We start from the raw sequence: 26,442 nt of genomic DNA, 5'->3' as shown, positions 1-26,442 counted from the left end.
TCCTCGCCGGGGTCAATTGGAGTCACTTTAGCAACGTTTGAAACTCCGCCACTACACTACATTATGTCTTTTTAATGGAGACGACGAAAGGCAACGCTGGTGGGGGGGTTGGGGGGCAGAAAGTAAAAGATGGCCCCAGCCAAGCGGCCCTAACGCTTCCCGCGGCGCCGCCAGATATTATTGTTTATCTAGCGCACGCGGCCACAATACATCTTGCGCTTAACATCGTTTTGCCTCACAAAAAGAATCCATTAGTCTCATTGTGTAGCCCTTAAGCCCGGCATCGCGCTGAGGGGAGCGAGGCGGGGGGATCCCGGCGAGCGAAAAGGGGGGCACCGCATGTGCCTCTCATTTCCGATGGCGGCCCTCGAGCATCCTTCAACACTGTAAACTTTACCAGGGGAGAGCGCGCGCGTACTGAAGTGCCCGGAGAGGAAAGCTTTAGCATATAAACGCTGGCAGCTGCTCTTGCTAAATGTTTGTACAGTAGACCGAGCGAGACCCAGACTTTAGAACCGGACCCTGCGTACAGTACCCCCGCAACATTAGGAGCTCGCTTTCATGTGCCCGCTAATGGGAACAACGTGACTTCCGCGAAAAACTGCAACAACAACAACAACAAAACGAAAGCGGCTACGTGGCGAGGTTTTGTTGTTGTTTTTTGTGAGGTTGTAAACACGTGTAACCTTAACATTATTGATCTTTTGAGGCGACTTTTTGGGGGAGGAGTTAGGGGATCCAAAACCGCCAAAGGCGAGTCAGCTGAAGTCGGTCGATGGCAGACGGCGTGCTTTACGAAAAGCTTCTACCGTGAAGTCTTTCCGAAGCCAATTTGTACGTCATACGGACACCGCGGCTACCTTTGGTATTTAAGGAAGTAAACATTTAAATTATAGCGTTAATGCGTATGATTCATCGCAAAAGAAAATATCGTGTTAATCCTTAACTCGGATTAATCACACAATTTGACTTTGAACGCACACGCTCCGTCACCTTAAGCGGAAGGATATCTGAAATGGGGAGCAGGTTGCAATAAGGTCGGCGATCAGGTCTGCGTCTGCGTCTGCGTCTGCGTCTGCGCCAGCGCAAAGGTGAGCGAGGAGACTCCCACCATGTGTACATTTTGCTTGAAAAGTCGACCCCGATGGGACTTTCCGCGAAACAAAGCTCCTCAGATCACATAGCGCGGTGCAGAAATCTCTTTTCATCGACGCACAACAAGCTTGAAAGAAGCAAAATGTGCTACGATGTGCGATTCATCAAACGTTCAAAATGGGGATTTATCTGATTTGAAAAATTCCTCGATTCCTCAAGTCAGCTGACCCCGTGACCCTAACGAGGACAAGCGCTGTACAAGATGGATGCATTGCAGAACTTCTCTGCGCTCATCTTCATGCCTAACCAAGCACTACCGCATGTAGAAAGATCGAAAAAAAGAGACTTCCGACCTTTGGGAAGCAAACGCTCCGTCTGCGATGATCGCAGCAAACTCTATTAGGCCGTCCTCACGTGCGCGCACACACAAACAAACAACGATATGATTTGACAATGATTAGAAATCCACTTCCCCAGCTGGCGGCCTGGAGCGTCTCCATTTGTCATCGACTATTGTCTCCAATTATATGATTAGCTTTGAACACTCCGCCACGTCGAGAGAGCTCTCGTGCGCTGATTCGCAAACAAAGTCATTACAACGGGTATTCACACATATCAAATAACAAAACAGATGGCGCCTGATTTGTTTTCTCCGCGACTGGTAGGAAAGAAGAAAAACACGAGCATTATTATTTTTCCCCTTCTTAATGCTGACTGTTTTTGGTCGCGTACGAGAAAGAGCAGCCGGCTGTCGTGTTTGTCAGATCTGGCTCTCATCTTGTTTCCATTCATTTCTCGACAGCAAAGGGACTCGCTGGGGAAGATTTAGAACCGCGGCGGTTAAAGCTTCCGGATAATTCATCACGGCCATTTGACAGGAAACTTCATTGTTTAATAATGCCAGTTGCTACGAGCTCGGTGGCTGTTTTAGGGCCCGAGGACCCAGGGCAAAGGTCGCCTTGAAGGTGCTTTCTTTATTTGCGTTATTGTCGTTATTATTAGAAGGCCTAACACCGAAAAAGTCTCCGAATTTTGCAGGCGTGTTCATCCTTGGGAACATTTTTGCCAGGTGTCTCACATCCACCCCAAATTTGACTGGAAAGGTTTGGAAAATGGTTTCACTCAGAAGCCTACGATTGTATCAAAAGGCCGGTTAGCACGTCTGCCTCACAGTTCTGAGGTTGCGGGTTCAAATCCCGGCCCCGCTTGCGGGGTGTTTCCATGTTCTCCCCGTGCCCCACATGTTCTCCCACATCCCAAATTGAAAACTCTAAACTGCCCGTAGGTGTGAATGGTCGTTTGTTTGTACGTGCCCTGCGATTGGCCGGCGAGCGGGTTCAGGGCGTACCCCGCCTCTCGCCCGAAGACGGCCGGGATAGGCGCCAGCACGCCCGCGACCCGTGTGAGGAGAAGCTGTCGAAGAAAATGGATGGACAGATGCATGTAGATCCACCCAAAAAACGTCTGAAGATCCCACTTGAGTTCCGGGCAGGACACGCCCCACTGCAATATGTGCCTGAAAATACACAAGAAGTCGGCCATTATCTCATGCCAAAACTTTGAAGCAGCTTGGCAAAAAATAATTCAAGGAAATGAGTTTGACTTTTGAGGGACACTCTCGTTCCCAATCAGTACGATTGATGCGTTTTTTTTTTTTGTAACCTGCCGTGCGAGGCCATTAACCACTTCCTGATTGTAGTCCAATCACCTGCGGACGACTCCCACGGCATGTGACCGATTTTGGTAGAAGAAAAGCCTGCAAGGAGTTTCCGTGTTTCTCATGTCTCATGTTTTAGCCTCGCTGACCTCCCCTGATGATGTTACTGTAAATGCACTCCCAGTGTCTGAATCATTTAACACGCAATCAATAACACGCACGCTGCATCGCTGCTGCGATGGCCGCGGGAGTTAACAACCTCCATTTGCTGTAGTAAAAAAAAAAAACATACATCAAACCTTCCACTTTTTCCACTTGGATATGAGAGAAGTTTTTCTTTGTCTTGACGTGCAACATAGGAGGACGAGCTGTGCCATGCTGCCACCGCCTGCTCATTACATTTACTACACAATGCCTCACACAGCTCATTTTCAATACATGTACTTTATTGGTATTATGCATATTTGAACATTGGCATCGTCATCAGGATCATCTTTAAAGGACTTTGCAAAAAAAACTTAAAGTATATATATGTATTTTTTAAGAGTTAGAAATCAATATATATAAATATCGGCTAAATATTGCACTACTGAATATATCAGTCGTTTGATTATTAAATTGGACAGATGGGCCAGGTCATTTGTAGATCAGGTTGAAAAAAAAAGTTCCAATGTATATGTTAGTTTATTTGAAGAACAAAACAATTCTTTCTCATTTTTTTTTGAAACGTGTGATGTATAATTCATCTCATCATTATCCGCCATTGACCTGGCACAATATGGAGCGGGCCAGGCGACAAGTCGAGTAATTCCAGATCCTTCATTTGACACAGTGCGCTTGATGTTAAGACACTTGCGAACTCTTTTCAGTTGGGGGCAAATATCGAATATTATTGATGCCTTTTGATTTGCGTTTTATCTGTCTTAAGTGGACTTGGGCAGCCACCATTTGAGGAACTACAGCACTTGGGTTTCCATCTGAAGAAGAACATGAAAAGCCAAACAAATGACGACCAATAACTTTCTGTATATTTTACACATCTATAGGTCTTTTATGATTTTGATATGATTCTGCGTGATGACAAAGAACGTCAAAACGTTACTTGTCGGTCTCATTTTCACCAGCACGCTAAGACCGAAAAAAAAAAAAAAGGTTGTTTGTGCAAAGATGCTCTGAAGTCTCTCGGGTGGCTCCATCAGTTCAGCACGCAGATGTTTTCGTTCCCAGACCGCCAACGGACAGGAAATGACATGTCGGCGGTTCCCGTTGAACGTTTTTACCCGTCCGATGCGTCCATAAATTTGCGACACCGCTTGTCGCCATTAGTGTCGCGGGTGAGCTGGAGCCTGTTCCAGCTGACGGCGGGCGAGATCCTGGATTGGTTGGCAGCCCATCGCGCATTTAGACTAGGAAACATTTACGCTCACCAGGGGCATCGCTAGGCCTATTTTAGGGGGGCTTCAACTTCTCAGTCACCGCCCCCCCCGCCAAAAAAAACTAACTTTGTTCCTAAAAATATATGTCACTGAAATTCGCACCGACGGAGAATTTGGAGTCTTCGATCAATATCGGGCATATCCTTGGATTGTGGGAGGAAGCCAGAGTACCCGGAAAAAACAAGCACCACACAGAAAGGCGACAACCGGAGTTCGAACGCCGAACCTCAGAATTGTGTGGCAGACGCGCTGACCGCTCGCTGCCCCGTCCGATACATTTCAACATATTTTCATGTCATTGTCGTTTCAAATCACGTCGCCGCTCACGGACCGCACGCCGATAGTTGCTGTACAGGATCTCGCTAAGAACCCGATCCCGGAAGTGCCTGGTGACAAAGTAGTAGAGAACCGTGTCCGGAACGCTGAAAGCATACGTGAAAGGACGCAAAACACAGCAGGACCTGCGCCGTCAGCGTGACCGCGATGCGGATGGACTTTGGGTTTGTGCTTGATGCAGATCAGGTCGTCCACGACCAGCACGTACGAGCCAATCACGACGCTGACGGGGAGCAGGAAGAAGAAGGCCATCCGCGTGAAGTTGACGGGGTCGTTGCGGCGCAGGTGGACAAAGTCCGCCATTTTGAGGCAGTCGGGATCGTCGACCGAGAAGAGCGAGGGCGCGGTGCGCCACCGCCGTCTCGGGGACGTTCCTCAGTTCCTTGCCGTGCTCGAGCTCCACGTTGGCCACGTAGCGATCGGCGCCGAGCGGAGCAAAGAGCCACGGGGCGGCGCCGATGCGGCAGAAAAGGTCGCCGGAGGGCCAGAAGTCCATTTGGAGGTAGACCGAGCAGAAGGGGAGGAGCAAGATGAGGGTGAGGTCCACTAGCGCCACGTTGCTCATGTGGACGCCGACGGAACTCGTCCTCCTGGTGGTCCGCGCGAAGACCCGCAAAGCCGGCGCGTTGACGACCACGCCGATGACGAAGACGAAGCTTTAGAAGAGTACGATGCTCGACCGTAAGCCTTTTTCATATTTCAGTTGTAGCCCCGGATCAAAACTACAAAATAGAAAAACGGAACTCTGATAAAATATTTGAGGTCGGCATGCAGGATCTGCTCATATAGAGTTTAAAATATGGATTATTTTGTTTTAAATATACTGTCCATAGCATACCTTAACATCTTATGTAAGAAAAACAATACGTTTTGTTCATACGTTGAGTACGGTTTGACCACTCCGAATAAAGTCAACATAGTCTCGTGACGTCACTTCCCGCGCGTGCGCCTTCTCCGCCTGCGCTGCGTGTGCGGTGGCCGTGCGCGGTTTCGCCCCCTCAAGAAAATGATGCGCCATTAGAAGCGGGCGAGCTGCGTTTGGCAGATTTAGGGCGAGTTATTGATTGGAAAAGCGGGGTCTGTCACAGCACATTAGCTCTCGGGGGAGTCATCCGCAGCAGGTTGCCGGCGAGAAGCATCTGCCGCCGCGCACAAGTCATTAAAAACAGGATGTTGAGCCAGTTGCCGTATAAACAGGAACGAAGAAGGCCGTAGTAGACGCTGCAAAATGCCGTTGTTGTTGTTGTTGTTTAAAAAAGCCTCAGTGGCGCCTTAATGAGTGAGAGTGAGTCAACACACACGATTATCACTGCAAGCTTTTTACCTGTTCAAACTTTTCAGACCTCAACTTTGAACGGCTATTATTCACTATGTGTTATGTTATTGTTTACGAACAATCAGTATCGTAATGTTGAACATCAAAATGAATTTTCCACTTGGGCACTCGCTGATAGCAATGACCCATTCCTAATAATGTCATTACATCTCGCAATTGTCGCCGATGCATCGCGCTATTCAACGTGAGGTAAATAGCGTCATTCTTCAAATTTGCTAACATGACTTCAGTTTCCGGTTCTATATATCCGGCACCCTTGCTATAGCGACGTCACGACACACACAAAAAACATGAAAAATCAAAAGACGTTTATGGCGTTCATCTTCAAAGCAGGATTACACGCATTCCGATTTCATCCGATCCCTTCAAAACATATTTCTGTCATCTACCGACAGGCAGTTGGTGCCACACGACAAACCAGATTGCGAGAAAAATCAAATCAAGTCGTAAGTAAGAGTAAGAGTAGTAGTCGCAGTAGCAGCAGAGGAAAAATCGGTTGTAAAATGAAAGCATCTCACATCACAGTGTCCAGACATCCGTTTGCTGGCTTTCATCGGGGCCTTCCTTCACGTCCGGAGATGCTCACTGAGCTGAAGTCTCAAGAGAAATGCCCAATGGGTGCGGTTTCGCCTCCAATTTTGGAAGGGTGCGACCGGCACAGATGTTTTGCGCTCGGCTTGTTTTGATGCCGCAGCTTCATTTAAATGTCTGCTGCGTATTTTCAGCAGCCTTCTTATTTATACGGGAGCGCCTCATTCTCATTCCTAATTATCTATCGACTTGTCCCCTCAATGAGTCTTAAAAAGGTCCCAAGCAGATGGTACTTTGTGTTCACGGCAATATGTTGTTATGACAACAGCCTGTCTGCTCTGCTGTTTTTTTTGTTTTTTTTTTACATAAATCCCTTTGATACTTGTCATGTGGTTGTTTTAGTAAGTCCTCCACTCTATATTTATTGTTGCTGTTATAAAGTCTATATATGTCCTTTACAGATTTATCAAGCTATTGCTATTTCTACTCTTCCACTATAGCTCCTTAAATATGTGTGCAAAGTGTTATATTTAGCCTTTTAATTATGACTTGCACCATGATATTTGTATATACTGGTATATACTCCCCTCTAGAGGCTCAAAGTAATTACTGCAAAGCAACCAGCATCAGCAATATTACATACTGATCATTTAAAAATAAGAAATGCATTACTGCCAACGTATTATATATATATATATATATATATATATATATATATATATATATATATATATATATATATATATATATACATGTATTCATTCCTGGTGGCAGAAATTTGAATATTATTATATATCATTCATATTTTGTGATATTTTCTACCTAATGTTGAAAAAAAATCAAGGCAAAGAAATGTAACTCTGACATTTGCATTTAAGATTTATATTGTATCACTCTAAAATAAGCTGACTATATTATATAATTAAAATGTAAACATAATTAGAGTTTATAAAATGCCCATTTTTGTCCACTATTTGATCTATGTATAATAACAATGTAAGCAAATTTATAATTGCTATATTGATGTAGTTTTTAGTTTTTGGGGTTTGGTTTTTTTTTTGTAAATTAATTTGATTGAAATATTTTGACATACAGTATAACTGCATACAAATGTTTGGACCAGTATATACGAACACGACGTTTATTCAAACAAATGATGAGAGCCAGACAGACAAAAGGGGGCCAAGGCAAGCGGCGTTGCTGCTGAAAGGGGGCATCCTGTGCACGCCAACAGGACGTCCCTCAGCGCCCCTCGTGCCTTCTGCGACCTTGACCCAGGCGGGCACGACTTTTAAAACGTCCCCCGGAGGCCCCAGCTGTGCACGGCTTCCCGACGCTTCTTTTGTGTGTTGATTCCTCGCGAGTGACTTGGATCGGGAGAGCCGCAAACATTCATACATTACAATTTGTAATCTGCTTCATTTCAGGGGGGGGGGGGGGGGGGGGTCATCAGGACAAATACTCCAAATTCAGAAAAACATTACAATTTTTTTTTAAACAAAATTTAAAAAAAACCATCCCAAATAAATTCTTCCGAATTTTTGTTTTGTTTGTTTCCCCCAGAAGTGAATGCAATATGCTTCGGTGTCTGTAATACATGATGATGATGATTCTACGCAATTCGGTCACAATGGGATGATGTAACGTGTTGGTCAAGCCAACCTCTCCGTCTTGTGACTCACTTGCCTTTTTGACACTTTCAAAACCGCAACAACTCTGGTCGAAGGAAAACAAAGAAAGTTTTAGATGGCATAAATTGCGACAACTGCTGCGAGAAAATGTCATTTTGTTGTGTGTTGTTTGAAATGAATATGAGCAACACTCGGTAAACATTTTCGGAAAATGATGCCTAGTTCTAACTTCTTCTTGGCTTGAATATTGTTCCAAATTAATATGGTTGATACTATGCCTAATACTGTGAGTAACCACTGTATTTGCAGGCAGTCTGTAAGATTTATATGCTGCACCTAAAAATACGTATTAACTTTATGGATTTTTTTGAAAATCCCAGAGAATGAAGTGCGCTAATTTCACCTTCAAACGTCAGTGATCTTGGTCAGAGCATTTTATTGATATTTTATTTTAGTATTTTGCCTCAAGCTGTGCGCCGAGCGACACCTGAAGAGAAATGTCAACAATTGTAAATGTGTTCGACAACGATAAATGTCAAAATTAGGGCTGGGTCTAATAATCAATGACTTGATTGTTTATTATGTGGTCAATGTGTGGAACCGATGAATCGTATCTTGAAGCAACTGGAATATTTTGTCGTAATTGTTTACTACATCCCATTCAAAAGCATTTTATATTGAATACAAAACTATATTCAGCAACCATATGTACTTTTTTGACATTTGGATTTTCATGCATGCAGGATGCCACAAAGGTTGTAATTAAAATGACTCCAATGCAGACGACTCCAAAGATTAGTCGTGTTGTCTCCCATCGGCCTTTTTTTTTTTTTTTTATACAGACAAAGCGTCTCGGATTCCTCTTCCATCGCCAGTCTAACAAAACGCAAACTATGCGGCACAGTGACAGAATATCGCCGTCACTTTGGCTAACTTCGCCATCTTTCGTAGCGCTGTGACGTCGGGCCAAAACCTGCGAAGTGCAAATTTGGTCAATATCCATTTATTTTCGCAAATGGATACTTTTAGTCAGTCCCCACATGGATATGTTATTTCTACAAATCGTTGTCCAATATCAAGTGCTGAAGAGGCTCGCTATCTTTGTCAATGACATGCAATTTATCTGCTTTCCTGCAAAGTGAAGGTTTCGGAGATGCGAGGTTTTCGCCCGACGCCAGCGATTATGTAACACATGCGTCCGATGTCGTCGTCTTCGCTGTCAAGCCTCCTCCTCCTCCTCCTCCTCCTCCTCCTCCTCTTCTTCTTATATGATTTCCTTTTTTTGTTTGTTTCTTGCAGAGGCACGCACTATATAAGCTGAGAGTCAACTACTACTCTCAGAGACAGTAAATATGGTATTAATGCTAATTAAAATTTGAAACAGTGATATTAATTTGGACCACGGTTTATGGCTCAACCGTTTCACCATTGGCCTGTTTTTTTTTTGTTTTTTTTCATTTGTAAAGATTCTTAAAAACACCCTCGGTCTTTTTCTAAAAGCGCCCTGTTCACGTGAACGAACCATCAACCTGATTTGTTCTCAGTGACTTCTGGAAGCAGCTGAATTAAAACACTAACATGAAGTAGTTTCTGGCAAAGAAGTGAGGTTAAAGTCCAAGTTCATAGCAGCCTGAAGTTGTTCAATGGTCATAGAGTCTTTACTTGGTGGCGTCATTGGCCCACGCTTCTTGAGAGATAAACGGCGAAAGTTGTAAGCCTTTTCTTTTGGAACCACCGCGCCCCAACATGTTTACCCCGATGTTGTCCATGAGAGCAGTCCTGGTGGACTAGGGACCACAGTCGTCTGGAAAATCTTTGCTTCGGTCCCTCCAACATTCTTCTGGTTTACACGTTCAGCCGCGATCTCCTCTCCGAGGCCGAAGCGGAGCCGCTGAGCTGGATCTTGTTGCCGTCAATAAAGTCCTTGGAAGAGCCTTCGGGTGAAGTTCTGACGACGCTGGAGACGGACATGCTGACCTCCAGTCTCAGCAGCTTCAGGAGCTTCCTCTTGTAGCCCTTGCAGGCGAAGAAGTAGACGAAGGGGTCCAAGCAGGCGTTGAGGTTCATCAGACACACGGTGATGTGCAGCGACACCTGGAAGGCAGTGAGGTCGGCGCAGTCCGGGCGCGACGCCAGCTTGCGGATCATGTACTGCAGAATGTTGATGTGGTAGGGGCTGTAGCAGAGCACGAAGACCAGGGACACGCAGCAGATGACGCCGATGGCCTTGCGGCTGCGCCCCGACTTTTCCGTCAGGCGGTTGCTCTTGGCCGTGGAACGGAGTTTGGAGCACAGGAAGGAGTAGCACACCAGGATGGTGACGACGGGGATGACGTAACCCAGGAAGACGCCACCGATGAGAATGGCGGCGATGTGGTCCATCTTCTCAAAATTCGGGTATTCCATGCAGGTGACGAAGCCGTCCGCCTCGGCGTTGGTCATCGGCGTGCCGAGCAGCGGGAGGGTCTGCGCCAGGACCAGCAGCCACACGCCGACACAGATGTAGCGAACGTTGCTAACGTTGCGCAGCCGGGAGAAGCGCAGGGGCAGCACGACGGCGATGAAGCGGTCCACGCTCAGGCAGGTCATGAAGTTCACGCCGGCGTAGGTGTTGATGTAGAAGACCAGGCCCGAGATTTTGCACGCGGCCTCGCCCAGGGGCCAGTGGAAGCCTAGCGCGTAGTAGCTAATCCTAAAGGGCAGCGAGAGCGTGAAGAGGATGTCTGAAATCACCAGGTTGAGCGAGTACAAGGTGGTGGAGTTCATCTTTTTCAGGTTGGGACGGATGACGTGCAGCGCCAGCACGTTGCCCAGCAGGCCCACCAGGAAGACGGCGCAGTAGACCAGCGGCATGAAAACCCGGGCGTAGCTCCTGTGGGCGTACAGGGTGTCGCAGGCGGAGTCGTTGTCGGCCGACGGACGGGCGCCGAGCACGGGAGAAGGGGCCGCGGCCATCACCATGTTCTGATTTTTGAAAGTGAAAGAGATTAAGACGTACAGGTTAAAGGTCAAGAACGTCATGCGCCGTTGTAGCCTTTTTGCCTTGTAAAAACCACAAGGTGACACATGATCTGAAGGTACTTTCAAAGAGGAAGTAGGGCTAAATATTGCTCTTTTCCGTGAGTAAAGCTGCTTCCTTAAAAGCTTGTTTTTGTGACATAGCACTTGCTTCTCCTCACGCGGGTCGCGGGCGTGCTGGAGCCTACCCCAGCTGTCATCGGGCAGGAGGCGGGGCACACCCTGAACTGGTTGCCAGCCAATCGCAGGGCACATAGAAACAAACAACCATTCGCACTCACAGTCATGCCTACGGGCAATTTAGAGTCTCCAATGAATGCATGTTTTTGGGATGTGGGAGGAAACCGGAGTTCCCGGAGAAAACCCACGCAGGCACGGGGAGAACATGCAAACTCCACACAGGCGGGGACGGGGATTGAACCCCGCACCTCAGAACTGTGAGGCTGACGCTCTAACCAGTCGGCCACCGTGCCGCCTGGACTGGAACAATTGAACCAAAATGAAGACGGCTGCAATTTCGTCATTTGTGCGTTTTGTCGGCCGCTCGGGCTGAGCCGCAGCCCGTCCCGGATGACGTTGGCCGAGGGGCTGCATGCACACCGGCCTTCATGCTCACATTTACACTCGCCGAACATTTGGGGCAGCGGTGTCCAAACTACCACCCGGGACCCATTTGCGGCCCACCCGCCCGCACAATTATAATTCATAAACAATAGGTACTGAACTTGGTCGGTTGATTCGTTTTACCGTATTTGATACATTCATGCGAATCATTTCAAAGGGGCCCTTGCGTCCTTCGATTTTTCGGTGTGCGGCCCTCGGAGGAAGAAGTCTGGACACCCCTGATTTCAAGTCCTCAGTGAACCTCACGTGCATGTTTTGGGATTGTGGGAAACAGCTTGAGTATCTGGCAAAACGTGGGAGAACAAATCCACACAGGAAGGCCAGAGCAGAGAATCGAATCCCAAACTTCAGAACTGGGAGGCAGACTTGCTAACCGTTAGCCCACTGTTCTGTTGTTACAAAAACGTAGCGTGCTAACTTACAGACAAACACAAATAGGCAGTCCAGGTTTCTACTTGTCCTTTGCGGAAATGCCTGCTGTATTTGTTTTTGAATGGGTTTTTAGAGTACTCTATACTTACATACCGCAGTTTCCAATGCCACTCAGCAGTTTGCAAGAGATGCTGTTGGCCACAGCTCACGCTCACACGCAGACCCTCAGCAGGCCCCGCCTTTTAAACACGCATATATGACACACATATGTATCATATTTTCGATACACTTTATGCTCGCAATTGTTTTTGTTCAATTATCTTTCCAGTGTGTTCAAAATGTGTTTTAATGTTGAAGTGTGTTTAAATTGTGTCGGATAAAGTGGGTTAAAAATATAAACAGGAGTTCATTATGTCTCCAAATTTGATGTTTCAATTGATCTGAAAAACAACAAAAATGTGTGTATCCTTGATATCCTCTTCCTATTTCATGTCATTATTGAATAAAATGATCGTTTGTGTGAAGAAGTAGGTCATTTATTTTTGTCTCTTTTTTAGTCAAAGTGAAATCACAAATGAATTGAGGGCAGAAATGGGAAGCATCTCTTTAATGTGACAAACGTGCGTGTCTATGCTGCTTTTAGCCATTTTTCCCAATTCTCTGCGTACTCTTTGCTCAACGTTAACGAGGGGACTCGCAGGAAATTTCATCCACATTGTCGGCTGTCAAACGGACCCGACGGAAGCCCGCGAACAATACCGAGCGACCTTCGACGCGGCGCTCCGACGTTGGCAAAGGAAAACGTTGCCTCGCGCACGAGGAAGTGGGCTTCCCTTCTTGCTTGTTTGTGTTTGCGCCTGGCACACAAAACAGTGAATTGTAGAAATTAAAATGATGAATGGTGCCTTTTTTTTCCTTCAACATTTCAATTCCTAGCCAAACTGGTGTGAAAGCATCACAATGTTTTGTTTTGGGTTTTTTCAACAGCAGGTAACAAGTTTAGTCCCCCTACTTATGTCATTCTAATACCTTCCATAACTGAATATGCAATACAGACATATTTAAGATGATATCATGGGTCTGTTGATTTAATTTCCCAATAACAGAAGTGATCTTACCTCAAAGTTGCGTGCAGTCTGCTTTAGCTCCACCGCACATGCCACCAGGCGCCAGACCCCACCAGGCTACCCGCCTTTCACGCAGGCCCGCCTTTCGCCGGTCGCATTCGAAAAACAACGTGCTGATTTTCTGCCAGGGACCATGGTGACAAAATATCCTGTTGTTGCACACACACACACACACACACACACACACACACACACACACCAACCCGCCTTCCACCACTTCACTACCACCCTCTCACTCCATCCTTGTATCTACTGTACTTGTCATAATTATTCTTAATCCTTAAAGGCAGTGAAAGATTATTAGTTGGTTTTTGGGAGGAAGCGGTTTCAGCTTCACAAGAAGTCACAACTCAATAATCGAGTTCTCTGTAATCTTCAGTTTTGAATCCTTTTAGTGGTGAGCAAAGTGAAGACAGAAGATTATGCTTTACCAAGCCACGCATTTTTCATATTTTCGGTGGTGGGTTGTCAAACACGTTTTTGTCGCGGGCCACGTTGTTGGTATGGATTCCCTCAGAGGGCCGTTAAGACTGCGAAAACCATCTACTGCCTCATCATAGTATTACATACAGTATACGCAACAAGTTGAGGGCTAAATTAGAAGTCAAGGATAATAGTTTGAAAAAAAATGGCAAAAGTTGTTTGATAACCAGAAAATGCTTGCAATATTTCAGCCTTATTTACTTGTATATATGACAATTTGACATTTTTATACAGATTTTAGCAAGCACCATGGAAGTTGATGTAAATGATTTGGCTTCGCGGGCCACCTAACGTGAAGTTGCGTGCCAGATGTGGCCCCCGGGCCTCGTGTTTGACACGCCTGCTTTAGTTCCTCACTTGTCAAAAAACAGCTGCACTTGCAATGTTAAATGTCTTATGAGTCATCACATATGAACGAGCACTGCCTTTAAATGCAAAGGCTGTAACATTAATAGCTGAGTGTTACAAGAACTTAGTCGGAAATTTTATTTTTTAAAAAAAGTTTTTTTTTTAAAGTTCTAACAGGAAAAGTTCCATCCGTCCATTTTCTATCCCACCAATCCTCGCTAGGATTTCGAGAACTGTTGCAGCCGTTATCTTGAAAACGTAATCTGTTGACTTCTTTATTTGACTGATTATGCAACAACAACAAAAGTAACTTAGTGACTACTGATGACTTGACGTTAAAAGTCAAGTTACTTTATAAGTAACATTGAGCAGCTGCATAAGGCACATTATCAGACACATCACCTCAATATGAGCGCCACTTACGGACATAAATCGTAGCGCTCGCTAAGCTAATGTAACACCGAACATAGCATAGCATGCTAACTTAGCAATTAACGGGGAGGTCCGTGGACGTGTACGTGGACTCAACTTCGCCAACTTAACAATTATACATACGCAAAATGGTGGCATGAACTTCCGTACACTTTTCAGGAGAAGATAAAACTCAAAATCCTTTTAGCGTCGTCACTTGACTGATAGCTGCTTCGTTCTCAATATGCTAACTTATCACTTCTTATCTCTTTCGAGCTGCGAGGGAATCGAGAAAATAGCACCCGCAACATTCGCGAGTTGCCGGTCTGCTGATTGTTCATGTGAAAAGATTTTGGAAGTTTCTCAGCTTTTCCGACGCGGCTCATCCTCGCCACAATAGTAACGTGCGGAGCTCACAAGAAGGAACTTATATCTGATTATCTGTTCGATAATACAGTGGGGTTCGGGACAAAATATATATATATATTCTTTTTTAAATTATTTTTAAACAGAGCATTTCTGGAGTTTGTTCCCCCCAAAAAGGAAAAAAAAAGAAAACAAAAAAATGGGGGGGGGAAAAAGGGAAAAAAAAATTTTTTTTAATGTTTTTTATTCTAACACTCTGACAACAAATTAACGCTTTCTTACTGCTTTGAATGCAAGTCCATTTACCTTATGTAACTTTCTGAATGTACCAACTCTTCTCTCATGTCTTGTTGAGGCTATTCCTTTCGGAGTACATGTATTAAAAAGAATAAAATAATGAGAAAAAGCCAAAGAAGAAGCGATTTGCACCCTTGACATTCATTGAGACACTTTCATTTGCCAGCAAATGCTGTTTCCCCAGCAGAACAAGCGGTGAATCACTTCCTTTCCAACTTTCAAGCACACACGCAGGATGTTATTTGATACATGATGATGGCCAAACATTTACAGGGAGTCCTCAGTTTTTTTACAGGGAGTTCCGTTCCTAAAACACTGATTTGTGCGCAAGTCAGGCTTACGCTAATGCAGTTGTAACACTACAAATACAGTAAATATTTGTATGGAAAATAAAAAAGCGATTACGAAAAAGGGAGAACAAATCGTTACCTTGACTTCTGTGGTTGGCATGCACACTAGAAAAGGGCACGAACTAGTTCATCGCATGCCATTCGTAACCACAAAACGCTGCAGCGGCAGCGCTTGTAATTTCACTTGTGGTTTGTAGTGGTGTGAAGCAAGTGAACTATGACCTGCGGCTGAGAACAAACTGTGAAGCAAAGCGGCCCGTTTCGCATGACTTTTGGCACTGCGCAGAGCAGCACGTTGTCTATGTTTCACGCTTTTCGTCAATGTGTGTTTTTGGGTTGCCCTATTGAGATGGTCTGTTTCCAACCAGGGGCGGAGCGACCACGCCGGCCCCTGCACCCTCTGTGTTTTTCAAGGTGAAAAAAAAGTTCATCGTAGATTGGTTGTGGCCACCCCGCACAAAGTTTTATGTCTGCACAACTGTTTACAAATTTTCGAGGTTGCAAACAATGCGCGGCGCTATATCGTGAAGCGGCGGAAGAACACGTCATCGCACGGCACAAGAAGGCAAGCTAAGGTCCTGTCGTTTTTCCACTTGAACGTTGACATCGAAATGTTTCATTGAAGAATTTACGCGAATTAGGACTTGAGTTCGGCGTTAGCGGAGGTTAACGATAGCCGTACAGTTCCGATTTCCCCTATGTACAAATTCGGGATACAATGCCGCCATCAACAGGCGACCGTTGGACATGAGAACAGCAAAAGATGTCGTAGTTACGCTACTTAACTACTGCTCGTCGCGACAGAGACAAGAGCAAATTGTCGTTCCTTTGGCGCGCGGAACCGCCTTTGGATTATGAACAAAGGCAGGCAGACTTTGGCATCTTTTTGGGTTGAAATGATAAGAATTTCTACTTTCCGTCCACATCACTCGTGATGATTGTTTGAAGTTGAACAATTAATCTGATTATTAATGTGCTTGTCAAGTCTCTGACTTTTTGCTGCAGTTCTTGCGTTGATTCTTTGTACATTGTGCAGGTGTACCTAATAAACTGGCAAGTGAGCGTAAGCGGGTGTCAGGTGCCACCCGGCGCCAAATCAAGATAATCCGACATGGTACCATTTGGGAAACGGGAGGGACTGTTTTGTTAAGCGCTTACAAATGTAGCCGTCGTATTCTCTGCGCTAATGAGCGCAACCGTCGTTTGTTCAAAACAAGTCCGGCGGCGAGGCAGAGGAAGCGCTCCGACTTCCTCACGGCCGAGACGCGGGCTCGTGACTCACTGGGGGCCTCTCCGACGGCCGTGCCCCTCGCCGACGGGCCGCGCGCTGCCCGCTGTGCCGCCTGCGCTATTTTTACACAACAATGCCCGAGGAAAAGTGGCCAACTATGTTCTCACGGGACTCCCGCCTGTGGTGTTTCCAACATGCGACAAGTTCCGATGCTCGTGATGACAAAGCGAATGGGAGGACATGCCCCTGAGCATCTGATGCTTATCAATGCCGTGCACATCCGGTATTTAATAAAGGAAGTTGCGAGAGAGACACTTGTCAAAGGAAATCCCCTGTGCCAACGTGTTCATTTGAATGCTTCTTTTCGGCCTCAGATGCTCTCATTCAGGGATTTGCACACTCAAAATCCTGTGCAGGGTTCGACATTTGTGGCAAGCCAGATAGATACAGTAGAGCAGTGGTGTCAAACTCCTTTTTGTCATGGGCCACAATGTTGGGACGCTTTTCCTCAGAGGGCCGTTATCACTGTCAAACAGTAGTATTCGGCGCCGGCCGGTCAATAGAGGGCGCTCGCTCTTAAGTCGGCAGATGAGGCCTTGACGGCTAGCTACTTTTCAAAACCAGAATGGAAGATTCGCTTCAGCTTGTTAAAAGCCTTTTTTGTTGTTGTTTTTCCTGCGAATGGCTCCCCTGAGTCTGTCAGGTATTCAGAAGCAACATCGTGCTTTCTCTGTCTGCGCCTCCCGGAGAAAATCCAAGGTTACATCCACCGAGTGACAAAGTAAACCCATAACAACAATCAATGCAAAGCAGACCGCAGCGCAGAGTAAAAACGACTGCGACACCTGACGATCCAGACGGGGCGATTCCGTTGCGGTATTTGTACATACAGTATGTATGAATGAAAAGCAACGGGCTTACGTACACGTAAATGTCGCAAACATTGCCGCATGCGCGGTGTTTGCCACGTTAACTTAGCTGACTAAGTTTGCTCACGCCTCGAATAGTTGGCCTCGCATTAGTTGCAATCAAATTTCCATACCTTGATTTTGCGTACAGTACGATATACACGGACCTGCACCTCATAACTGTGCAAAAGACTTGGTTTGATATGTATGAGTCACTTTTAAAGGTGCTGAAGGTGGCATCTTCTCTTATTGTTGAAGTTACATCCGTCTTTTAGTTTACAGAATGTTTACAGTTTGCGGTATCGGCACCTCACAGTCGCCACTGGTTGTGTCACAGTTAGTGCTATTAACGACATATAACCGTGGCGGTGGCGAGTGCAGCGCGCAGATAAACAAGCGGGACACCGAGCTGATTTGTTCGACTTGCGGTCGAGATAAGATTGCAGTAGTTGCACAGGAAGCGACTGTGGCTTGCTCCTTATTTTGAACAGAATGAAACCCCAAAAGCTGTCAACGCGCCGGATGGGATTTGTATTAAGTACTTAGAAATGAATTCAGAGTCAAGAAACAAAGCAATAATGACTTGAAGACGAAAATATCAATCTTAATCAGCCATCAAAACTAGCATTATTACCTATGGAACTGTAATGAGATCCAGGATAAGAGCTGTATGTAAAATGTTTTTTGTAAAATTGAATTCATGTGGATTGTTGACTTTGTCAGAAAGCAATATGCTAATTATTGAGCCAGTAGTTTGCTGCGCTTTACTGCGTTCTGAAAGCTTTTTCTCATATTTTTCCATCATTTCAACCGCTAAATGTGCAACTCGTTGTCGTGCGTGGACGACCGTCGGCGGCGATTTTTGCAAAATTTGGCAAATTTGAAATCCAGACGAACAGCATCACAATATTGCGGATGTAAAGGTTAATCCAAAACGGACAAAATGTCGCTGTAAAAATTCAATTCTCGATTCTGATTCATTTTGCAAAAAGGTTTGCCTGGTTTAAATCAGGGCCATCCTTCCTTTCGACTACACGGAACATTTGACACGGTTGCTGTCGTTTGCCTGCTTTGAATGTGAGGCCGCATACTAAAAAAATACAAATAAAAACAAACCATTCACCCACGATGAATCCTTTGCTATTTGAGATCTGAGGGGTCATGTGACGTCACATCTGACCGCAGTTAAACTCCAAAGGTTTGTGCAACTTGTCCTTGGAAATGTTGGAAAGTAACTTTTGGGGTTCCACTCCGCACGGTTATACCATTTTCATGTTGGCACAGTCACAGCTCTCAGATTGTGTACAATGTTGGACCGCGATTTGCTGGGAATCGGAAGCGACGAGCCCTGCTGTGAATGTTCACAAGTGACAACCCCCCAAACAGTTTAGAAGTGCCGACAGACACACACGCTAAGGCCACTCACTGTAAATCATTTTGAAATAGTTTTTCTTTTTTTTTTCACTAGTCACATGCGGGCACATGCACATATTCAGTTGGTTGGTTCGTCAATGACGTCATTTTCCAGTATGATGGTGTAATGTGGTGAGCACGTTTGCCTCGTAGTTCTGAGTTTCAGCGTTGGAGTCCTTTCTTTACGGAGTTTGATGCTCTGCCCGTGCTTGTGAGGGTCTTCTCTGTCGCAGTACTCTGACCTTTTCGAAAAACAGCATTTATTAAGAAGACTCTCGCAAGAGGCCCACAATGTTTTTACTGAGAGGCGGTATTTGGAGTAACAGTGCCACGCGCTGGCAGAAGAGAGGTATTGCAGTTCTAGTGGTTGACGTTCACAGGCTCAGTGGGAGCAGAGAACGGCCTGCAGTACTACAAGAGTCCACAAGAGGGCAACAAAGTGTCAAACGGTTCAGGCAATTGAAATTTGTGGCGTTAATGCGGACGAACAATTTGACTTGTGCCGCCACACACACACACACACACACACACACACACACACACACACACACACACTTTTGGACGTGAGGGGGCACAGGAACAGTGCATGAGGAAGTGGTATTCGCCACAATTGTGCTGTCAAGCCACCCACGCTCACGGAACGCTTCCTGAGAAGTCTTCCGAATGTTTTGCCCTGGTGATGTGGCTCAAACAGGTCAAGCGCGTCACACACGTTGTTGAACTGCGTTTAATTTGCTCAGTGTCGTCACAAATGCACGAAAAGCTTCTTGAACTGCAAAGTTCTGCACAGCTCTAAATGACATGCAAGTATGAGTTATTAAAGTACAGTGGACCCCCGTATCCTCGCAGAACAGGAATTAAAAGATTAAAAAAATAAAAATACAATTCTTTTAATTAATTACTTTATTTATTTTTCTATTTTTGTGGGGGAACCAGCCCGGTTCCTATCCCCCGCGAATAGTGGGGATCCACTGTATTAGGATGCTCCAAAACTATAAGAGAATTGAAATGAAAGGCCTTTTGTTCGATGGATGGATGACGACGCTCCGTTTCTTTTCTCAGCTGTTGCTGCTGCTGTTCTCCGTTGTCTTGGATGCGCTGGAGGAAGCGCACAGGCCGTGCGGAAACAGGCTCAACATTTGCTTCTTGTACGTCTTGATGGCGAAGAAGTAGATGAGCGGGTCCAAGCAGCAGTTGAAATTCATGAGCGAGACGGTAATCTGCAACAAGATTATGATGATTATCATCAACATGCAGTAACGATTTTGCGACGTGGCATGCAGAGCTCGTTCCTTTCTCGCAACAAATTTGCCAAGTCACGCTTTTTTTCCCCCTATGGAACCTAACCTCAGTGATTCGATTTAAAAAAAAAAGTAAAACATAAAAATTGTGCTCGTCTGTGTATTTTTGTGCTCTTTTTGTAAAGCCCTAAATTGCCAAAAGATGTGCTAGCTAATAGGAAAGTAGTAATTGGTATTTTTACAGGTTTCAACGTGGACATATACAGCATTTCATTTTTAAGGCTAATGTAAAATGAGCTTGAGTTTTTGTTTTCTAGATTATAGTAAGCCACTGTAACATTATACACATGCGCTTAAATATAGTAATGATTCAGTTGAAATGTATTGCACATTAAAGATAAACACAACTGAACTGTAGACTGGTAGTGATTCCTTGACGTACCACTAGAGGGAGCCCACATGCCACTTGGGATACTCGGACCACACTTTGAAATCACTGCAGTAAGAAGTCAATATGATTGTTCAAAAAATATATTTTGGCAGTCTTGTGGGAAACGCTGGGCTCTGATTGGCTACCGGTAACGTTGCAAAATCTCCCCGCACTTAACGGCGCACGGATGTTACGAAACTGCTTCTGAATACGATCACGGAGAAGATGGTCGATGGAGTGCCGCCCCACCTGGGAGGACACCTTGAAGCCCCTCAGCTCGTCGCAGGAGAGCTCCCGCTGCATCGTTCGCCACATGAACTGCATCACGTTGAGGTGGTACGGGCCGAAGCACACGATGAAGGTGAGGAGGATGAGGAGGATGACGCCGTTGGCTCGGCGGTTCCTTCTCGACGCAGACTTGCGCTCGGCCCCCGCCCGCAGCTTGGAGTGGATCCTGGCGTAGGAGGCCAGGATGGCGGCCAGCGGGCAGCAGAAGGAGACCACGCAGGCCAGGAGCAGGAAGCGCGGCGTCCAGCGGGAGCCGCGGAGGTCGAAGTACTCCATGCAGGTCCGTCTGCCCTCGTGGTGCCGCAGCGTGCTGCGCAACAGCACGGGAGCCACCTGAGCGGACACCAGAACCCAAACGGAGCAGCAGACCCGGCGAACCGCCTTCGCCCGCCGCATGCGGCGCAGCCGCTGAGGGTGCACCACCGCCAGCCAGCGATCCAGACTGATGCAGGTCATGAAGCCGATACCTGCGGCAAGTAACAGAAAAATACGACAACACTAACCGGTTGAGCCAATGAACCGAGGACGATGTCGGCGACGCCGCTGAAATTGAAAATGTCCGATGATAACATGAAGTTTCGTCTGCAGTCTTCAATTTAACAAGTCGTAGCCATTACGCTTCAAGGTTTTAACAAAATTGGACAAATTACAAATTGTTTAACTTGAACTTTCATTTTAGGTCTACTGTACATGTTTAAAAGTAGTAGCAAACCTAGCCGTTCCATTTCAAATGATGGCTGCCAATTCTGAAGTTTTTGTGCGACGTTAGTCATATTTTTTTTGCAAACATTTTAGATTCCATTGCAAAAGGTCAAAGGGAGTTTTTATTATATATATATTTTTTGCATTTCAAATGGTGCACATTTTGTGCTGCAGGTCTGTCGGTGTCGCTTCCCAAAAATTGCGGTCAGATCTCAAATTGTCCGACTTTTAGGGGCATTTAACTTTCCGAAGTTCCGACTTTCAAATGAGTCGGACACTTCGCCAAAACATTGAACATCCAAAAGATGCAAAAGAGTCATTATCAAGTGATTTTCAATGAGATTTGGAGAGCTGTTCACTGCGTACAGTTTAGTGACGCAGGGCTCCAATGTAGTAGAGAGGCAACATTTGACCGCTGAACCACGCTTTGGGGTTACACGTCAAACTACGTAGATGGCGGGCAACGCTTCCAGTCTTATGACTCGTGTCCTTGCGCTGAACTAATAGACGACACAGGTGGGTTGGAAGTGTCATCATTTTACTCGCTAACCTTTGACCTGCTCCCTCAAACTGTTCGCACCACGTTGAGAAGATACGCATCCACATTCAATATCCTCGTCCGTCTTGTTTACCTGCGTACGTGTTGGCAAAGAAGAGGAGCGTGCTCATCCTGCAGAGGAGGTCACCGAAGGGCCAATCGAAGCGCAGGACGTAGTAAACGATCCTGCCCGGCAGCGTCAGCGTGAACAGGCCGTCCGACAAGGCCAAGTTGAGGAGGTACACGGCAGTGGAGTTGAACTTGCGCCGTCGTCGGCACATCACCGCCAGCACCAGCGCGTTGCCGCACGCGCTGACCAAGAAGACCAGAGAGTAGAAAACGGGGAAGACCGCGACGGCAGCTCGCTGGTCGGCGAACACGTCGCAGACGCTCCGGTTGCTGCTGCTGTTGTCAGCGGCCATTGAGAATCCCAGTAAGCAGGAAAACAAAACAAAACAACAACAAAAAGTCAACGATGCAGGAAGCACTACGCTGAACACGAGCTGATCGACTGCTCTCACTGCTGCGTGCGTGCGTGCGCTTCCACTTTTGGCAAATACCTGGAAATACTTCTGTGGGGCTCTCACTTCCCACCTCTGCTTTTTCATACCACGCAGAACCAGGCAAGCGCTTCGATGCGGCGTGCGCTGCAAAAACACTCGTTGACTGCGCCGCATTGCAAGATAGTGATGGTGTGCCAGATAATCATCTACATTTGTCTCTCTGCTTCCAACTTCAGAGGGTTTGTTTTGACGTTTGACTCTTTGGTTTTAGGTTGCCAACAGTGTATGTACGTTGTTTGGAGTTCTACTTTTATAGGTCACGGCTATCTAATCGCACTACCACATTCCAACCGCTAACTCAAACCAACAAGACAAATGCCAACAAATGAATGTCCAGCAAACGCGTATCTAAATGATGATAACAAACTAAACTGAACGACTAAGCTATCTAACCAATTTACAAATGAGCACCAACTCCAACAGATGAGCCTACCAACGAACTCTTTGGAACTAATTTGAAGAAAATACAAATTCAAACAGTTGCATTGGTAATGCAAATCTCAAAAAAACTAAAACCAACAACCAATTCAAAAAAGTGATCCAAGTCACTTTAAATAAGTGTAACAAACTAACCCCTAACCCTAATTACAAGAAAGGAGCTAACCAACAAACCAAGTCAAGCAAACCAACGAAACCACTCAAGTTAACAAACTCTGCAACTAGCCCTTGACTAACAACTAAAAATAAAAGCAAAGAGAGCACAACGCGAGCATCAATGAAGGGAAGTAGTTGCATTTGCGCAAAGTGTGCCAGTGCATGCATGCACAACTTGAGCTTTCCCACATTTACACTCACAGGTGGTAGATGGAAAATATAGATATATATTCTTTGCAAGAACTTCTATGTCATGCCGCCGCCCTGTGGCGCGCCATAATCGACACGCGCACATCGAGGTCAACCTGAGATTTCGGAGGAAGTTTCAAACGCCGCAGATGCGCGTGGCGACAACTCGCTCGTTGCTCTTGTGTGACTCGGCTCACGTTCAATTAGCTGCGGTGGTTGGAGAGAAGCCAGTTCACTGCCCGAACACTGCCGCGGTGCCCTTGAGCAAGGAACTGATCTTGTTTCCATAAGATCCTATTTGTAAAGAATGATTTGACTGTCAAGGACACGCGCATATTCACGCAAATGTTCCTCTGCCTTTAACACAGCAAGTGGAACAAAGAAACTAAGATACCAACTCAACCACTCTAACTAACCTATTGACTAACTCAAGCCAACTAGCTCAAAGTAACAAGTTTACTTGGGGGGGGGGTGGAGGACAACTTGCCAAGTAGATAACTAGAACAAATGAACTTGCTAACTAAACAAATAAAATAGCTCGGACAACCAAACTAAGCAACTACCACAAACAAACAAAGGAACCGACTCCCACAATTTGAACAAACTAGACAACTAACTCAAACAAACACTTCGCAACGGATTAACTAACAAGCCGCTGACTAACTTGAGCCAACAAACTAGCCCACATACTTAACTGGAACAAAGAAAGTTAACTCACTCAAACTAAGAAGTTTACATGTGGGGAAAACAACAACTCACCAAGTAACTAACTTGAACAAATGAACTTGCCAACTGAATCAAATAAATAAAATAGCTCCAACTACCAAATTGGCAAAATACCACAAAGAAAGGAATTAACTTACTCGAACAAAGGACATAGCCAACTATTTTGAACAAACTAGAGAACGAACTGAAGCAAACAAATAAACAAACTTAGCAACCAATTAACTAACTGGCAACTGAATAACTTAAGTCAACAAACTACTTAAGTCCCTAGCACAAAAGAATGAATTTATCAACCAACTGAAAGAAGTGGCAGACTACCTTCCTCCCTGGAAAATGAGTCAAGCAACTAACCGGGACAGATGAACTTACCAACTAACTAACTCACTAACCGATGACACAAATGTGTTTATTCAAACAACTTCCTTGTTTGGGACAGAGAAACCAGTCATCAGATAAGATTGACTTCAAGAAGTTGACATCACTCCGCTGACCTCGACCAAGGCCAGCAGAGGTCAATCCAAATTTGCCCTCCTGGTTCCTGTGCTTTTTGTTTTGGTTTGTTTGTTTGTTTGTTTGTTTGTCTTCTCCGTAATCCCGCTGACAAACAAACAAACGAAAAACAAACGGGCTGGCCAATGTGATACTCTCGTACTAGTGGGCGTGCTGTCGTCCAGCGCTGTGGCGTCTGCTGTAATGGAAGCAGATGGCCTCCGGATCGGCAAAAGGTCACGCACGTTGTCAGCAGTCAGCTGGAGTTATTGCCCGATTTACTCGCGCTCGGTCACAACGAGGGCATACGGTGTCATGCGCAAAGTTACGAGCTGCACTTCGCGTAGACGCGTGCGCGCTTACACTCGTTCATTTTAGCAACAAAGTTGTACTTTCTGTAATATATTATTGCAAACATATGTAAGGTTAGCAGTATGTCAATACACAGTAATAATGTAGTAATAAAGCTAGTTTGTGCGTGCGTGCAGGTGTGGTTGTCTTTCTAGGCTGATGAGTGTGTGACGTGAAAGGTTTTGGGAAATTGAAAGTGACGACCCAGCGTGCAACTGGTATGGAAGTCACTTCTCCGAAATGTGACCTTTGTCTGCTGGCGAAGTCAGGGGTGGGCTTCCAGGAGGGGGTTGAGGTCAGGTCAGGGGGGTGATTTGAAGAGAATTATACAATAATAGTCAATGGTTTCCACCGTGGCCCGAGAAAGAAGCCCTCCCCAGAGGGAGTATGGTTTAAAAGACGCCCTGACGGTGGAGGCGGACCAGTCCGCTGTGCTGCTGACCCAAAGCGCAACGCGTGCGCGGACGCCAGCGTGGGTCCACGAACGCCGCCTTAGCAAATTTGGGATGTTGTTCGCTCGCAGAGTACATCGCGTGCGAAGCAACGCTCTCGCTTGCCATATTGAAACAATCTCGCTTTGCTGCTGCTGAGTGCAATGCCGATAAGTTGGTTGGTGGGAAGAAAGGATGCAAAAGATTACAGATTCCGCATAACATCGTGCAGTATGCAGTTCTGGACTGTCCGAGAATGAATCAAAAGAATCAAATTTACTAACTTGAATGAAGAAACTAGCAAAATAACTGAAATTAACCAACTCTAACAAATTACTCCTTTTGAACAAACAAGCTAACAAGTAATCAACCTGAACAAACAAGCTAGCAAAATAACTTACCAACAGCCATCGCCAACAAAAAATAATGAGCTCATTTGAATAAATAAAAACTAAGACCAAGTAACGTAAAGGGGGGGGGGGGACAAGCATAACTTGCTTACTAACTTAACCAAACCAGCTTGTAAAATAACTCGCACTAACTAAAAAAAAACAACAACTAACTGAACCTCATTTGAACAAACTAGTCAACAAGTTTAACTTGAACAAACCGACTAATTCCGACAAACTAAACGACTAACTCATTTGGCCAAAGCAGTTAACACGTTATATCTACGAAATAATAGTGGTAACTGAACCCACGCAGTCAACAACGAGAGCAACATTGACACTACAAACCAACCAACTCATTTTAATTCCAACTAACAAGCTCATCAACTACCTCGAGCAAACAAAATAACCACTAGTCAACCACAACAAGTGAAATTGTGAAGGAGAGTTTGTGTTTTTGTTTTTTTAAGCATGTGTGAATGGTGTTTTTCAAGCTGTGCCCTGCGACTGGCTGGCAACTAGTTGAGGGTGGACTGGAGGC

General features: G+C 45.6%; 3 protein-coding genes across 3 annotated transcripts; all 3 read right to left on the bottom strand.

Annotated features, from left to right (window-relative positions):
- Positions 1 to 1,045: 1,045 nt before the first annotated feature.
- On the bottom strand, positions 1,046 to 5,370 carry gpr18 (G protein-coupled receptor 18). Its single transcript, XM_061793630.1, is given in 6 exon segments — positions 1,046 to 1,150; positions 4,520 to 4,613; positions 4,615 to 4,686; positions 4,688 to 4,873; positions 4,875 to 5,246; positions 5,363 to 5,370. Coding segments are annotated over 6 exon segments (837 nt in total).
- Positions 5,371 to 8,652: 3,282 nt separating this feature from the next.
- gpr183a (G protein-coupled receptor 183a) lies at positions 8,653 to 14,911 on the bottom strand. Its single transcript, XM_061793025.1, has 2 exons — positions 13,155 to 14,911; positions 8,653 to 10,986 (listed from the first exon to the last, which is right to left on the bottom strand). The coding sequence occupies exon 2, from the start codon at positions 10,981 to 10,983 to the stop codon at positions 9,868 to 9,870; it is 1,116 nt and encodes a 371-aa protein (XP_061649009.1). The 5' UTR covers positions 10,984 to 10,986; positions 13,155 to 14,911; the 3' UTR covers positions 8,653 to 9,867.
- Positions 14,912 to 19,701: 4,790 nt separating this feature from the next.
- On the bottom strand, positions 19,702 to 22,705 carry si:ch211-184m13.4 (uncharacterized protein LOC798560 homolog). Its single transcript, XM_061792578.1, has 3 exons — positions 22,264 to 22,705; positions 20,891 to 21,396; positions 19,702 to 20,190 (listed from the first exon to the last, which is right to left on the bottom strand). Exons 1-3 carry the CDS (start codon positions 22,589 to 22,591, stop codon positions 20,029 to 20,031), a joined length of 996 nt encoding a protein of 331 aa, XP_061648562.1. The 5' UTR covers positions 22,592 to 22,705; the 3' UTR covers positions 19,702 to 20,028.
- Positions 22,706 to 26,442: the final 3,737 nt, after the last annotated feature.

This window comes from Phyllopteryx taeniolatus, chromosome 12 (assembly GCF_024500385.1).
Source record: "Phyllopteryx taeniolatus isolate TA_2022b chromosome 12, UOR_Ptae_1.2, whole genome shotgun sequence".
Taxonomy (NCBI): Eukaryota; Metazoa; Chordata; class Actinopteri; order Syngnathiformes; family Syngnathidae; genus Phyllopteryx; species Phyllopteryx taeniolatus.
The sequence above is the reverse complement of the archived record's forward strand: the minus strand, read 5'-3'. Positions and strand labels throughout refer to the sequence as shown.

What these genes read in the sequence shown, in the direction of transcription:
- gpr183a (XM_061793025.1), bottom strand. Translation starts at nt 10,983, where the DNA reads ATGGTGATGGCCGCGGCCCCTTCTCCCGTGCTCGGCGCCCGTCCGTCG.
- si:ch211-184m13.4 (XM_061792578.1), bottom strand. Translation starts at nt 22,591, where the DNA reads ATGGCCGCTGACAACAGCAGCAGCAACCGGAGCGTCTGCGACGTGTTC. An exon ending in CTTTGCCAACACGTACGCAG is followed by an intron (nt 21,397 to 22,263) that starts GTAAACAAGACG and finishes TACTTGCCGCAG; the next exon opens with GTATCGGCTTCATGACCTGC. An exon ending in GCTTCAAGGTGTCCTCCCAG is followed by an intron (nt 20,191 to 20,890) that starts GTGGGGCGGCAC and finishes ATCTTGTTGCAG; the next exon opens with ATTACCGTCTCGCTCATGAA.